The 14,411-nt window shown below is 49.1% G+C and overlaps 1 protein-coding gene across 2 annotated transcripts; it reads left to right on the top strand.

The window, feature by feature from the left end:
* The first annotated feature begins 3,977 nt into the window (after positions 1 to 3,977).
* On the top strand, positions 3,978 to 13,326 carry GLUL (glutamate-ammonia ligase). 2 transcript variants are annotated; one of them, XM_060132043.1, is made up of 8 exons: positions 3,978 to 4,136; positions 5,161 to 5,274; positions 6,737 to 6,915; positions 8,217 to 8,378; positions 9,971 to 10,117; positions 10,529 to 10,656; positions 10,856 to 11,055; positions 11,632 to 13,326. In XM_060132043.1, exons 2-8 carry the CDS (start codon positions 5,264 to 5,266, stop codon positions 11,948 to 11,950), a joined length of 1,146 nt encoding a protein of 381 aa, XP_059988026.1. In that variant the 5' UTR covers positions 3,978 to 4,136; positions 5,161 to 5,263; the 3' UTR covers positions 11,951 to 13,326. The 2 variants fall into 2 exon arrangements, with proteins under 2 accessions (XP_059988026.1, XP_059988035.1); XM_060132052.1 differs by lacking the exon at positions 5,161 to 5,274 and having other exon boundaries at positions 3,985 to 4,136.
* The last annotated feature ends 1,085 nt before the right edge of the window (positions 13,327 to 14,411 follow it).

Consider the following 14,411-nt stretch of genomic DNA (forward strand, 5'->3'; position numbering starts at 1 on the left):
CAAAATGTGCTTTAAGAGTAATGACATCAACTTCCAAGGCTGTTTCTTTTTCTTTTGTTTTATTTTTGTTTTGCTTTAAGATATACAATGGTCTATTCTTTTGGAAAGAACTGGCATTGGTTTATTGAAAAAAAAATTTATAATTCTGGGTTGGGTTTCCAGGGTGTTCCTCAAGCCTGAGTCTCAGCTATGTCTCTTTAGCCTAAGTTAAGGGCATTTGTTCAGTAGGCATTTGTTCAATGCCTACTGAAATCATTCAAATGTTGGAAAAACTCCATTTCCCAAACTACATGTTCTGGTTGAAGGTTTGAGTACGTTTGAGCCTTACCCCAAATCTTGTCTCCAATGAGTGCAAGGCAACCAACCACACAGGCCTTGGGAAGGCACGCTCAGATCACTAGATTAAGGGCTTATGACCTGCAGAGTGAGAATGGGTCCTTTAAAAGAGAGTGAAAGAAACTGAGAGAATTCACAGGTAAAGCCCAGCCAAGACAAGGCCTTTATTTCAAGCAGCAGAACAACACTGAAGAAATGCTTTTTTTCAGTCCCCAGTCATTTCTGCAGATTTGGAACCAAATTTTTACCTGTGATATTTCTCTCCCACTCCACCCACCCCTTGGACACAGCTGCTCTATTCTAAGAGAGAAAAACCTGACTTCAAAGCACACGTAACAGAATCCCCTGTGTGCTTTGATACTGGGTGTACCAGGAGACAGAAGAGTTCATCCGTTCAAGTGCTCTAATGCTTTTTAGGGAGCGAGTGGAGAATGTGGGCGGGTAGCAATTTAGGGAAGAAGGAGAAAGAGAACAAAGGGCAGCAGACACAGCAAAGTCAAACAGGATCAAACAGTCCATTCTACTTCTAACTTCTCTAAAAGTACAGTCTGGGTTTCTGGGGACGAACCAGTTAGTTTAAGGACTTTCTTCTGCTTTTTCTTCCCTCATACTCTTTTAAGGTTCCCTGAACAATCATTGGGCTCATTTGGGCCCTAATTCGGTTGGGTTAAGTAAGTATGGTGCTGACTAAGGGGGACAAGGCCTCTTGTTCTGCCTGAAAAACTCAGTAGTCATGTATTACCTTCCTAACCCTCACAAAGTATGCCCCGTCACGTGAATGGATCAAAGCAAATCCATTTCCATTCTTGGAAAAGCAGCTCAAAGCACATGTTCTCTTGATGGTGCCGCTGTCATTTCTGTGTGGTCAACAAACATCGGTTATTGACCACTCACCCCGGACACTCCTGGGGGACACTAAGATGAATAAGCTGCTCAGGGAGGTTAAGACACCAGCAAGGGCGGCAGGCACCCACAGACTAGAAGCTTTAAGAACTGCACATGCTTCCTACTTTTCCATTTTCTATTCTGTGTGCCATCCCCGCCTCGGGTGCTGGTGGTGACGAGTACAGTAAAAAGCTCTGGTTCACTTCTGGCAGTTTGGCAACTGGAAATTAACATTTTCTAAAACAAGAACATGACTCTTCCCCTCCCTCACGCCCCCTCCTCAACAATTTAAACTCAAGACCTCACAGAAAGAAATGGAATGAAGACATCTCAGTTTGCTACCAGGTCTAAGCCCACTCTCATAAAACCAACGGTAGAGCATTACACGAAGTTAGGAAGTTGTACTTCACAGGTTGTGGTGGGGAAAGAAAGAATCCAATCCCATCAGATTATCTTGGCCTATAATAATTATTATTGCTCTTTTCTAAAAATTTACTATATGCATGTGCCATCACAATTAATCCTTACAATATACAAGGTAGACGTTATTCTTATTTTGGAGGCAAGGAATCTGAGGCTCTAGGGCTAAGTACCTACCCCAACACAAAGCTGGTAAGAAGTAAAGCCCAGATCTGAACCTGCGTTGCCTGAACTGAAGCCCAGCTTTTAACCATCATATCGAAGGATCACATAAAGGATGGAATCCCTTACACTTGCAAGGCGACTTACCTGGTCCACAATGTTACCTGTCTGAAACATACCAAAAGCCCCTGTTTGAGATGAATCTTGCATCTCTCATTTTAAATCACTACAGTGTTAGACACACTCTCACAGGGAAGGGATGTTGACCAAAGAAGCCAAGTTATGTGTGTGGGGTCACAGGCAACATTTCTTTTCCATATTTGTGGTACAAAAAATAACCAGAAGTGCAAACTTCTTCCCTTCCTCTTCCAAAGGCCCTGGAAACATGACTTCTTAGTCTTCAAACAGAAAACCTCGAAGTCTCAAATACTGGGGCTCTTGAAAGATGCAATAAAGGCTAGACACCATCAGATGGATTCAGGCAATAAAAATAGTATGATCAAGTAATAGCACTGGTAGAAATGAAAACATTATATTCACGTGTGTGTTGTGTATGTGTTGTATACATATATATATAGTTACTGTGTATCTGTTGACAAGCATCCACTTCAAGACTGTGTTCACATACACATACACGTTTTCTCAACTATCATAGTAAGGCTATAAGGAAAGAGGAGGAAGGGGTACTGATTCTCATTTTCCATATTACAAAAACGTGCAATAAATTACTTGACAAACAAAAACAGACAGAATTCGTTTCAGGAATTCTAAATTTTTGACATACCCTGAGCTTCGAAGAGGAGATGCCAAGACTTCACTTTCCTTTCAGCTGTCCTCGGGAAACAGTTTGCACACAGAATTTCAAATCTGATGGGCGACTCTTAAGGTCCTTTCTTGAACCGCTTTACTGAACAGAATTTCAAATCTGATGGGCGACTCTTAAGGTCCTTTCTTGAACCACTCTATTTTATTTTTTTAATTAATTAATTTTATTTTATTTATTTTTGGCTGCGTTGGGTCTTTGCTGCTGCGCACGGGCTTTCTCTAGTTGCAACGAGCGGGTGCTACTCTTTGTTGCGGTGCGCAGGCTTCTCATTGCAGTGGCTTCTCTTATTGCAGAGCACGGGCTCTAGGCGCGTGGTGTTCAGTAGTTGTGGCTCACGGGCTCAGTAGTTGTGGCTCGTGGGCTGTAGGGTGCAGGCTCAGTAGTTGTGGCTCACGGGCTCTGGAGCACAGGCTCAGTAGTTGTGGCGCATGGGCTTAGTTGCTCCGCGGCATGTGGTATCTTCCCGGACCAGGGCTCGAACCTGTGTCCACTGCATTGGCAGGCGGATTCTTAACCACTGCACCACCAGGGAAGTTCCCTTTATTTATAGATGAGGGAACTTGGGCCCAGAGGCTGCGAGAATTGCCTCAGGTGTGGCAGAGGCAGAATCAGGTCTCCCGACTTGTGTCTCCGCCCGCCAGGATCCCTCCTATGGAATGAGACAAAACACAGCACTTTCACTACCAATGTGAGATCCTAGACTTCTGTTCACATCCCCAAACCCGCCGAGAGACCTCCGGCAGCCCCGTCTGCGCCGCCCCCTCCGACGCCTGGCCACGGCTGCGGCGAGCCCAGGGCTTCCCCCACCCCGCGAGCTCCCTCACAAACTTGACCCGAGGGCCGGGAAAGGGGGCCGGGGGTTCTCTAACAACAAAAGGCAAAAGTGGGTGCCCGTGGGTCAGAATTTCCTCTGGGAGCTCTGGGGCGTGCAGTGTGACCTAGTAAAAGAGAGAACTCTCCCGCAAAATATCCGACCTGAATGCAATACTGGGCTGCGGGGCCGGCCCCAGCCCGGGCGGGCGGGGGCGCCGCGTCGCTGCGCGGCAGCCCGGGCCGGCGGGGTCCTTCCCGGCAGGCACTGGGCCCGCCGCCGCCGCCGCCGCCGCCGCCGCCGCCGCCGCCGCCGCCGCCGCCGCCGCCGCCGCCGCCGCCCCGCCCTTCCTCGCTCCCCTCCCCCACACCCCCTTCCCCCACCGCCCTTTCCCTTTCTTTCTTTCCCGGGCCGCCTCGCCCCCACCCCGGCGGCGCCCGCTCGGCGGCTCGCCCAATGGCCGAGTTGCCGGGACGCGCATCAGCTGATCCGCCCGGGCTCCGGGCCTCTGGGAGCCAATCAGGGCGTCGGGGGCGGCCCCGGCTGCAGATAAAGCGTGCGGGGCCGCAGACGGCCTTGCAGAGCCGAGAATGGGAGAAGAGCCGGCTGTGTAAGCAGTTCTTCCGGCCTCCTCGCCTCTCCTCTCCGCACCTCGCTCTCGCGGCCTGCCCACCCTGCCGCCTGCTCGCCGCCCAGGTAAGCGCCTGGCCGGCCCGGGGGGCTCGGAAGTGTCGCGAGCCGCCGCGCTCTGACCGATCGGCTGAGCTCGGTTCGGCCCCTTCCCACCTCCAGCCTCTACTCTGCGCCCCGGCCTGCGGGCCCTCCCGCTTGCTTCCGCCGCCCGTGCCTCCCGGCGGGTCTGGGTCGGCGATGGCGGGGCGCGCGAGTCGCCAGGGCTTCGAGAAGGGCGGGGAGTTGTTTTGATCTTCCTTCAGCTGCTTGCAGCCCCAAGCGCCGCCCCTGGATGTCGCTCGGCAGGGCGAGCTGTGGAGGCACTGCCCGGGCCCGGCGCCCCCGGCTCGGCCATGTGGTGTGCGTGGTGGATGGAGTGGTCCCCTGCTGGAGCCTCGCTCTCTTCCTCCGCGGAGGCGGGCCCTGGGGCGGTCGTTGCGGTTAGCCGCCTGCGCGGAGGCGAGGGGCAGTGAGCGTCTGTGTTGCGGCCCGCTCCCGCCGCGGGCTCCCGGGGGCCTACCCCTGTGACTGAACAATGGGGAGCCCGGGATGCGGCATGGCCGGCGGGCGCGGCGGGTGGAGAGGACTGGCCGGCCGGACAGGGGCAGCAGCGGCACGCTGTCCCTCTGGCGGATGTCCCCATCCCCCGCCCCTCCTAGCCCTGTCCTTGGAGAGGGATGGCCCCCTCGGCTAGGCCCTGAGATCCAGACGGGGGCCCAAGGGGCGGGGCGCCGACTTTCGGGACCTTTCTGTGGGAAAGGGCTGCTCTCAAAGTGGATTATCCCAACCACCCCGGGGGCGGGAAGCGGGGATCCTCCCCTGGCCGCAAATCCGTGAAGAAGACCATGAACGAAGGTGACGACCTGGAGTCTCGGTCCTCGGGGTCCCCCTCCAACTGCTTCGGCTTCGTCGCCTACTCAGTGAACGCCAGAGAGAAACTGCGAGTCAAGATCGAGACGCTGACCTACCAAACTTCGCATTCCAGCTCGTCCCGGTCCGATCCCTACCGCTCTCCAACTCCCTCTCCCTCTCCGTCTCCCTCGCCCAGAAACCTCCGGTGCCTGGACCAGCGAGAGCCGGAGACCCACGAGAGGCGCGAACGCCACTCGGAAAGGAGAAAGGCTAAGGAGGGCATCGATACCGTTGACCTTATGTGGCTGGGGTGAGTGAGGAGCAGGGATGAGGACCCCGGCTCCCACTGCAGCTGCAGAAACAGCTAAAAACTGCAGAATCCCATCCCTCCCAGCACCCACCACGTAATCTTGGCACCTCGGCGGCACCAGTTGATATAGTAGACTAGGCTGTTGGCATTGCAACTCGTCACCAAAAAGAGCAGGATCCGAGGCTTAAAGGGAGACAGAGTGGTTTGAAATTGGAGGTGTAACAGGTTGGGGACGAAAGCCAGAGACCAGGTTATAGCTTTTAGTGGGAGCTGAAAGGGTCAGGGATTGCTCCCTCTGGCTTTTAAAGGCAGGATGGGCGTCGGGGGTGGGATTTGACTGACCAAGTCTTCTACAGGAGTAGGCAAAGGTAGTGGTTGTCTGCTAACACTGCTTGACAGACAGCTTCTCCGCTTTCGGGGGGGTGGGTGGGTGGGGGGAGAAGGGTGAGGCTGTTGGAGGGGGAAGCAGTTATGTTTTCAGCTGGGCAAACATGGACGGTTGCCCATAGAAACTTTGCCACTGTACTTCAGAAAGTTACCCAAGTCATTGGAGGAGAACAGTGTGTTCCCTTTCCAGCCACCCTGGGCTGTCGACAGCAGAGGGAGGGGTGGAACGTTTCCTCTTAATGTTGAGGTTTGGTTTTGTGGCTTCAATGTCTCTTCTTTCAGGGGTTTTGCGGTGGAGCCTCGCAGTTTTTAGCATGCCTCAGCTTTTGAAACCCCAGAGCTTTTTGATTTAGAAGTGGGAATTTCTTAATTACTTGAAAAGCTCTCTGGTGGAATCTGGTCAAACTTAAATCTCCTGTCTGAAGTGAGAACTTTGCCTCAGACTGATGCAAATTATGCCATCGTGTATCTTAGAATCCAACTTGGATTGGCTATTTTTACATCTTGGTAATTGTAATAACTGCTGTTCTTCTAGGAAGCCACCAGTCTCTTAAATCTTCTAGCTAGCCCCCTTGTTTCATCCTACCAACTAAATGGGGGGGGTGTTTATTTTTTGGAAGGGTGGAGGAATCTTCAAAAGCACTCTTTACTGAGATATCCTCTGGGGTGTAAGGAAAGGGGAAGACTTAACCCAGAGATCATAGCAGCCAAGCCTTTCTGTGGCTGGATTTTACTTGGAGACTATGTCTGTTCGGCAGACTTTCTGTTTCAGAACTTTTGTATCTTCATTGTGTTTTGGGGTTTTTTTCTCCCTCTAGTATCTTAGTGTGAAAAATGAAACAATTCCTCTACCTCTGATAAACTGCAAAAAGTAGAGCTTAGTGCTCACAAGTTTAGATTCTGGCTTGAGGAAGCTTATAAGGAGACTTTTGTCTAGTATAAAAGTTTAATCTCCCTGAAAGCAAGTTAAATAGGGAGGGGCCACCACTCCCGCTGCTTCTTGATTTAGTTGTCCTTACTGCGTCAGAGGATCTGTTTGGAGTTGGTGTTCTTATTTTATTTTGTCTCTCTCCAGAACACCTTCCACCATGGCCACCTCGGCGAGCTCCCACTTGAACAAAGGCATCAAGCAGGTGTACATGTCCCTGCCTCAGGGTGAGAAAGTCCAAGCTATGTATATCTGGATTGATGGGACTGGAGAAGGACTGCGCTGCAAGACCCGGACCCTGGACTGTGAGCCCAAGTGTATAGAAGGTGAGAGACTGAGCTGGCTGGGAGCAGCGTGAGGGTGGGCGGCAGCCTGAGACCAAGCCACTAGATTTGGCCTCTGTTTGTGATGCTTTTCAAAGGCGGGACTTTTCAGACCTCATTCAACCAACATTAAGCTCCTACACTGCCTCCAAGCATAACAGCAATGGACCCCTTCATTTAAATGAAATCTTGCGTGTAAGCCAGTATATTGAAGGAAAAGAGACAAAGTCTGGGGGCAAGAGGGGTTGGAAACTTTGTTTACTTGGGCAGTCCTACTTAATTGGCCCTAAGGTACCGCCAGGAACCCAGTTTGAAAACCACCGCTGTAACCTGACTGTGCCATCTACTTTACAAACTCTTTGAATGCTGTTTCAGACTCATGTGTCACTGAGGTTCTACATGCAAAACAAACACCCTAAAGTGGTCTCTAGGACCAGCCATCATTAGTTTTTAGTTGATGCCACTTCTGGAAATTCTTAAACTGGCTGATTGCTTATCCTACAGGAGCTATTATATGAGTTGTGACAACTTCATTCTTTTGGTCTAGAACAAACCATAGCCACTCTCCTTCTGGAAAGGGACCGTGGTCCATCATCTTTTACTGCTTTTAGGTTAGGTTACTCTTCTGATAATGTTCACATTTGAGCAAATGAATGAATGACTATAATATAAAGCATATACTGTGCACCTGCTATGTGGCAGGTGTTGGATAGGCCCTGGGAATACAAGATGAGAGTCTGGTCTCTGCCTTGGGAGAACTCATAGTCACCTGGAGTGATGAAGGAACTGGCCTTTAAAACATAGTGTGGATACGTGACATGGGAGCACCATTGAATAAGTCATCCGGCTAGTGTCTGTTTCCTCATCTGTTAAAATAAGGACACCACTTGAACTAGGACAGTCCGTCACACAGCGGGGGGAGGAATTAGAGAAAGAAGCAACACAGTTGGCTCTCAGAGAATCTTTATTTCTCCTATTTCAATACTTTAAATGAGGACTGACTGACTGACTGGTGATATCCAGTTTGTCTCCTTGGTGTCCAGTAGACTTATTTACAGAGGAAACATCATTCTTAGGTTGTTCTTGTGACTGTTACTTCTTTTAGGAAAGTGATGCAGTGGTCTTACTTGGAACTCAGATAGGAAGGACTGTAGGGCTACCTGCAAACATCAGGGTTTGTGTGTTAATAGTGGCAGTCATGCAGGCCTCACTGGCTTTCTGGACAAGAGAGTACAGATCTTGTGAAGATCTGAAAAGTTCCTGTGCGTTTTAACTATAATTTTCCCCTCTCTTTTTTACCCCAGAGTTGCCGGAGTGGAATTTTGATGGCTCTAGTACTTTTCAATCCGAAGGCTCCAACAGTGACATGTATCTCGTCCCTGCTGCCATGTTTCGGGACCCTTTCCGCAAGGACCCCAACAAGCTGGTGTTCTGTGAAGTCTTCAAGTACAACCGAAAGCCTGCAGGTGTGTATAGGATAGGTATGGATACCCCACCCCAGTCCATGAATTGTAAAGGTGGGCGGGAGAGGATATTCCAAAATCGGTATTGGAAAGACGAGCTTACCTCAGAACTGTCTTAGAAGTCTGAAGGATTGGACATGGACCTCTCCATCCTGAACTTCCTTGTTCAGAGAGGTTGTATGGTCCATCCTCCCATTGTTGGTTCCATAAAACGACATTGGATTCTTCTAAATCTGCTGGGGGAGTGCCGCATGTCACAGTCCTCCTGCCTGTAGATTTTAAGAACATGGATTCTGAAGTTAGAATGTTGGGTTTGAGTTCTAGATCTGCCACTTACTTGGTATGAACTTGGGCAAGTTACTTTTCTCCTATACTTTTCACTTCCCCGATTTTAAAATGGGGAAAATAATGAAATCCGTCTCATAAAGTTGTTTAGAGGATTAATTGAGTTAATATGTGCAAATGATTGAGAAGAATTGTATGTTATTGGTTGCCTTTTCATTCCAGAGAGCTTGTCTTCTTTCTCTGTCCACTGACTAAAATAAGAGCATCTTGGTTCACTGATAACATACGTTTGCCTTGAGGTTTGCTGTAACTGCACCTTTGGTTTTTGTCTGGCATACCCATTGCTCCCAGTTCTCTACCATTCACCTTTTTAAGCTCAGCTGGAGTCTCACGTCCATGAAGTCTCTTGCTACACTCAGCCAGTGAGACTTTTTGGCAAGTCACTTAGTGACTCTGGACCTTACTTGTCTTTGTTTTGAGAGGCATTATCAAATTGTGGTAAAGGGCCTGAGCTCTGAAGTCGACAAGCAGGGTTTCCTGACCTTGCTGCTTGTGCTGTACCCTGGGCAGGCTACCTACCATCTCTGAGCCTCATTTTCTCATTTGTGAAAATGGAGACTTGTAATACCCACCTCAGGGCTGTTAGGAAAACGAAGTTGGGGGTTTTCTTTGATGTAATGTAGAGATCTTAAAATGGTTCCTGGGACATAGTGAAACAGCCATAATGAGTCTATAAAGTTCCGGTCTGGGTTAGAAATTGTTCCCAGTTGAGCTCGTCACATTTTATTTTATTTTTATTTTTTTGTACTAACCAGTACTATAGAACTTAGCACTTTATCTGCTCACCTGGAATGTAAAGCTCTTAATAGGCAAATGATTCTCTCAATAAAAATTGTAGATTTGGCTCTAAATGCTTGAGAAACTAGGAATAAGTCTGACAGCTAGAAGCAGTTCTTTTGTGAATAGAGGGTTTACGTGCCTGACATTTGGTATTTGGGAAGGAGCCAGCTTGCAGATAAGGTGAAAACTTGCTCTGTTCTGGATCCACTCCCATGTGACTCTGTTGTAACCCAGTTTAGTTATAAATAAAGCCTTTTGAGAGTCTCCCTGCAGATATATAATCATAGCTTCTCTTATCGTCCCCTTTTACACCGACCGACGGGGGCACAGAAAGGTTAACACTGGGTCAATTCAGCTTATAATCAACATCTCAAGTACCTGGAGTCCAAGGAGTATTTCCCATCAATGCAGGGATTCAGTACATTTGTCCATATGTCTCTAATAGTGTGTTGACTCTTTCTTTTTCCTAGAGACCAATTTAAGGCACACCTGTAAACGGATAATGGACATGGTGAGCAACCAGCGCCCCTGGTTTGGAATGGAGCAGGAATATACTCTCATGGGCACAGATGGGCATCCCTTTGGTTGGCCTTCCAACGGCTTCCCTGGGCCCCAAGGTAAGTCCCCTTGGTGAGGGGTGAATCTTGCTCCTCCCCAAGTGCTTAATTAGCAAGGAAAGTCTCTCTCTCCAGAGATGGGATTGAATCCTTGTGGATCAAAAAGCTAAGGGAGTATCCCTGAGTTTGGCTGAAATAATACCGTAAAGAGAGAGAGCCCTTGTGCTACCCAAATCCAGACGTGGATGTTGAGACATTAACATTGCGGGAAAACCTTTGGCCCTACTGAGAATGTGGCCAGGAGGGCCCCCTGCACTCCACTCCTGCACCTCCAGGTGAAGGCAGGGATGGTGATTCCAGAGAGCAAGTGTTGAGAGCTTTCTGACTTCTGACTTTGGGCCGTGCATCTCACATAGATAGGAATTTTCTTGATGTCCTGCCTCTTGACCTTCCATCTTGACGCCTCTGCAGGTCCCTACTACTGTGGTGTGGGAGCAGACAAAGCCTATGGCAGGGATATCGTGGAGGCTCACTACCGGGCCTGCTTGTATGCCGGCATCAAGATCGGGGGCACGAATGCCGAGGTCATGCCTGCCCAGGTAAATGGCTCAAGTCCGTCACCTTCCCCACCTAGAGGCGAGTGGAGACTTTTGCTAGCAAGGGCTGCTATGGGGCCCCGCTCCTTAACCCAAAGTCCTCAAGGTGGCTTGGAGTAGGGGTGAGAAGGGTGCACGTGTCAGAGCTTCTGGGTTGGGGTGAGCAGTGGGTTTTAAAGGCCAGTCTTCTCGTTCTCTCTAGTGGGAATTCCAGATAGGGCCCTGTGAAGGAATCGACATGGGAGATCATCTCTGGGTGGCCCGCTTCATCTTGCATCGTGTGTGTGAAGACTTCGGAGTGATTGCCACCTTTGATCCTAAGCCCATTCCTGGGAACTGGAATGGTGCCGGCTGCCACACCAACTTCAGCACCAAGGCCATGCGAGAGGAGAATGGTCTGAAGTGAGTGCCGCCTCCTGCTGGGGCTGTTTCACTCTCTTTGCAAGAATACTTGCCAAGGGTTTGATGTATCGGGAATGAGTCAGCCGCCTTCTCAGTTCGTACCTTGGCCCTTGGCTTCAAAAATTGTCTTCTGATCCTGTCATTTTGTTTCTATTTGAAAAGTACCCCAAAAATACTCTAGGAGTAGGATTCAAGGATGGTGATAGGGGAAAGTTGACACAGATGAATGCATTTGAAAGTCTTTAGTAAGAACTAAATTAGTAACCGTACAGGCTTATGAATGAATTCAATGCCTGTGGGTGGGAGAAAGTCCTTGCTTGGGATCTTTTCATTCAACAAATGCCATCTACTGCATGTCTAGCACTCTTCCGAGCATTAAGAGACACAGCTTACAAGGCAAAGTGCTGCCCTTGTGGAGAATTTGTTCTCCTGGGGCCGTGTTTTGGTGAAGTAGACCCTGGACAACAGTCTTGGTAGATGAGTCACTTCATTCTTGGATCCACACCTGCTCCTCTGCCCTTGAAGGGCGGGTTTCCTGGTGGCAGGTTGGACGCTCATCTTAACTGTCTCCTCCAGGTACATTGAGGAGGCCATCGAGAAACTAAGCAAGCGACACCAGTACCACATCCGAGCCTACGATCCCAAGGGGGGCCTGGACAACGCCCGGCGCCTAACTGGATTCCACGAAACCTCCAACATCAACGACTTCTCTGCCGGTGTGGCCAACCGTGGCGCTAGCATCCGCATTCCCCGGACTGTCGGCCAGGAGAAGAAGGGTTACTTTGAAGACCGTCGCCCCTCTGCCAACTGTGACCCCTTTGCGGTGACAGAAGCCCTCATCCGCACGTGTCTTCTCAACGAAACTGGCGACGAGCCCTTCCAGTACAAAAACTAAGTGGACTAGACTTGCAGCCGTCAAAACCCCTCCTAATCCTACATCCTACTGCCACTCTCGCCCCTCTCACCTGTTACAATAGCTGTTAACTCAAAGGGCAGGATGTCAATGTCTTTTTTTATTCCTCACTCTTGCTTTCTTTGGCCAGGATAGAGGGGTCAAGTTCTTAATCTCTTCACACCCACCTACCATCCCACCATTTTTTTTCCTATCACTGAAGCTTTCTAGTGCGTTAGTCGGGGTGGGGTTGGGGAAACATAACCACTGCTTCCATTTAATCAGGTGTGTTTGTCCAATAGGCATAGCTATCCGGACAGAGAGCATAGTATTTGTGAAGGGAGGGGGAGGACTTTCTCTGCGTGGTAGCTGAGTGGGGGGCAGGGGGCTTGATTCTGTGGTAAGGTTAGGATTTCCCTTTCTTGGTGAGAAATTCCATTACTTATAAGGTTAGAACCAACTTTCTATTAAAAGTGAGAATTAGGGGAGAAGGAGTGGTGGGAAATCAGGTGGGAAAATGCCCTAGATCTCCTAGTGTGGTGCTTCCCTTGCCTGGGGCTGAATGCCCTGACAAGCTCAGCATAAATGGATGGATAGCCCTACCTTAAAAGAAAGAGTTCCATGTTGTTTGGTCCTCCATTTATAACACAAAGCAGAGTAGTATTTTTATATTTAAATGTAAAAACAAAAAAATTATATATACGGGTGTGCAGATAAATGTGTGTTTTCTCCTTAGCAAGTAAAAACCATTCTGGTCACGGGGAGCCAAATTTGAGTTGAGTAGTCTGGTCTCCTTTTGCGGGGGGGAGGGGGGTGCTTGACAAGTTGGCTACTGGGCTCTCATCCCCTCACTAGCACTTCAGGGCTTCTCTGCCCTGCTCACCCTTCTGGGGAGGCTGGCACGGGTTGGCTGTGTCAGCCCGCGGGAGCAGCAGCAGTCACCTGAGCCCTGGGGCTTTGGTTCAAAAGACACACACGTACTTGTACACACAGGGGTTTGGAAATATGAGTTGGCTGGTCAACTTGAGCATGTTACTGACAAGGGGGGTTGGGGGTTATTTTCTGGTGGGACTAGCATGTCACTAAAGCAGGCCTTTTGATATATTAAAAAAAAAATTTTTTTTAAAGCAAAACAAGTTTAGATTTTAATCGTATTTGTAGGGTTTCTAAGCCTTTGTTTTACAGAATTGCTTGTTTGCTTCAGCTGTCTCCTTCCCATGTCTGCTGTTGGAGGAGATGAGGACAGGTCTGGAGTCAAAATACTTGTAATTTTGTGTCCTGGTGTCTATTCTCTGAGTGTGAAATATTCCCTTCCTTTGTTTAGATTCCTGAGGAGTTTTTTTTTTTCTTTTATAATAAAAACAAACCCCACCTTTGTCCCTACGTCTCCCCTACTGTTTCTGGCTGTTTCTGTGTTGGCTGCAGCAGGCAGGCTATGGTTTTTTCTTACCATGACAACTTCTAATTGCCATGTACATACAGTATGTTCAGAGTTAGATAACTACTCATTGTAAACAAACTGTGTTAACTGCCCAGAGCAGCTCTTATAAATCAACCTAACATTTATAAGACCTCTTCTGACTTGATTCTTTGTTATTCTTTTAAATCGCTATGTGCCTCTTCATTCCCTTTTACTACCAAAAAAGGGGAGTTTTTTAAAAGAGGCAAAGTAAGTTTAGGTTTACCTGTTCTTGGAATTTAAAAAAAAAAATCTTTCCTGAGTCTTGTTGCCAACCAGATCTTTCCCATGCTTTGGGAATTTGGATATGTGGGTTAAGGCATATCCTAGCCTTAGAATTTTGCAGTAGGGTACAAACACCAGCCGTCCCCTGCCTGTGCTCCAGAGCTTGCCTTTGACCTATCATGCTATCACATTGTTTTGAATACCCCTCTGCCTTAATTTTATAGCAGCCTGAAGTGTTTAGTGTGCTTTCAACTGGTCTCACTATCCCTACTGGTCTCCATTTCATCCTGTGCCCAGCTGCCAGTGATTCATCTAAATAGCAAATATTGACCACGTTGCTATGCTGGTTAAAGCCTTTTTTTTTTTTTTTTTTTTTTTTTGCGGTACGCAGGCCTCTCACTGCCGTGGCCTCTCCCGTTGTGGAGCGCAGTCTCAGCGGCCATGGCTCACGGGCCCAGCCGCTCCGGGGCACGAACCCGTGTCCCCTGCATCGGCAGGCAGACTCTCAACCACTGTGCCACCAGGAAAGCCCTGGTTAAAGCCTTTTGAGGTTACCTGTGCTGAGGGCAACCCAGCCCCAGACATGCCTTGGATATGCTTTTCCTTGCACCAGACCAGTGAGCTGCTTGTGATACCCTCAAAAGCACTATGTTGACACCTCAGTGCCTTTGCTCCCTGTCCCTTTACCTGGAAATTCTCCCACCTCGTCCTGGTTTCTTCCTACCCTAGTTTCATTTCCACATCAGGCTGGGTAGGAGCTCCCTCCTGCTCTCCAGTGCT

Source organism: Lagenorhynchus albirostris, chromosome 2 (genome assembly GCF_949774975.1).
Source record: "Lagenorhynchus albirostris chromosome 2, mLagAlb1.1, whole genome shotgun sequence".
NCBI lineage: Eukaryota > Metazoa > Chordata > Mammalia > Artiodactyla > Delphinidae > Lagenorhynchus > Lagenorhynchus albirostris.

What these genes read in the sequence shown, in the direction of transcription:
- GLUL (XM_060132043.1), top strand. An exon ending in TGAGCCCAAGTGTATAGAAG is followed by an intron (nt 6,916 to 8,216) that starts GTGAGAGACTGA and finishes TTTTTACCCCAG; the next exon opens with AGTTGCCGGAGTGGAATTTT. An exon ending in CCGAGGTCATGCCTGCCCAG is followed by an intron (nt 10,657 to 10,855) that starts GTAAATGGCTCA and finishes CGTTCTCTCTAG; the next exon opens with TGGGAATTCCAGATAGGGCC.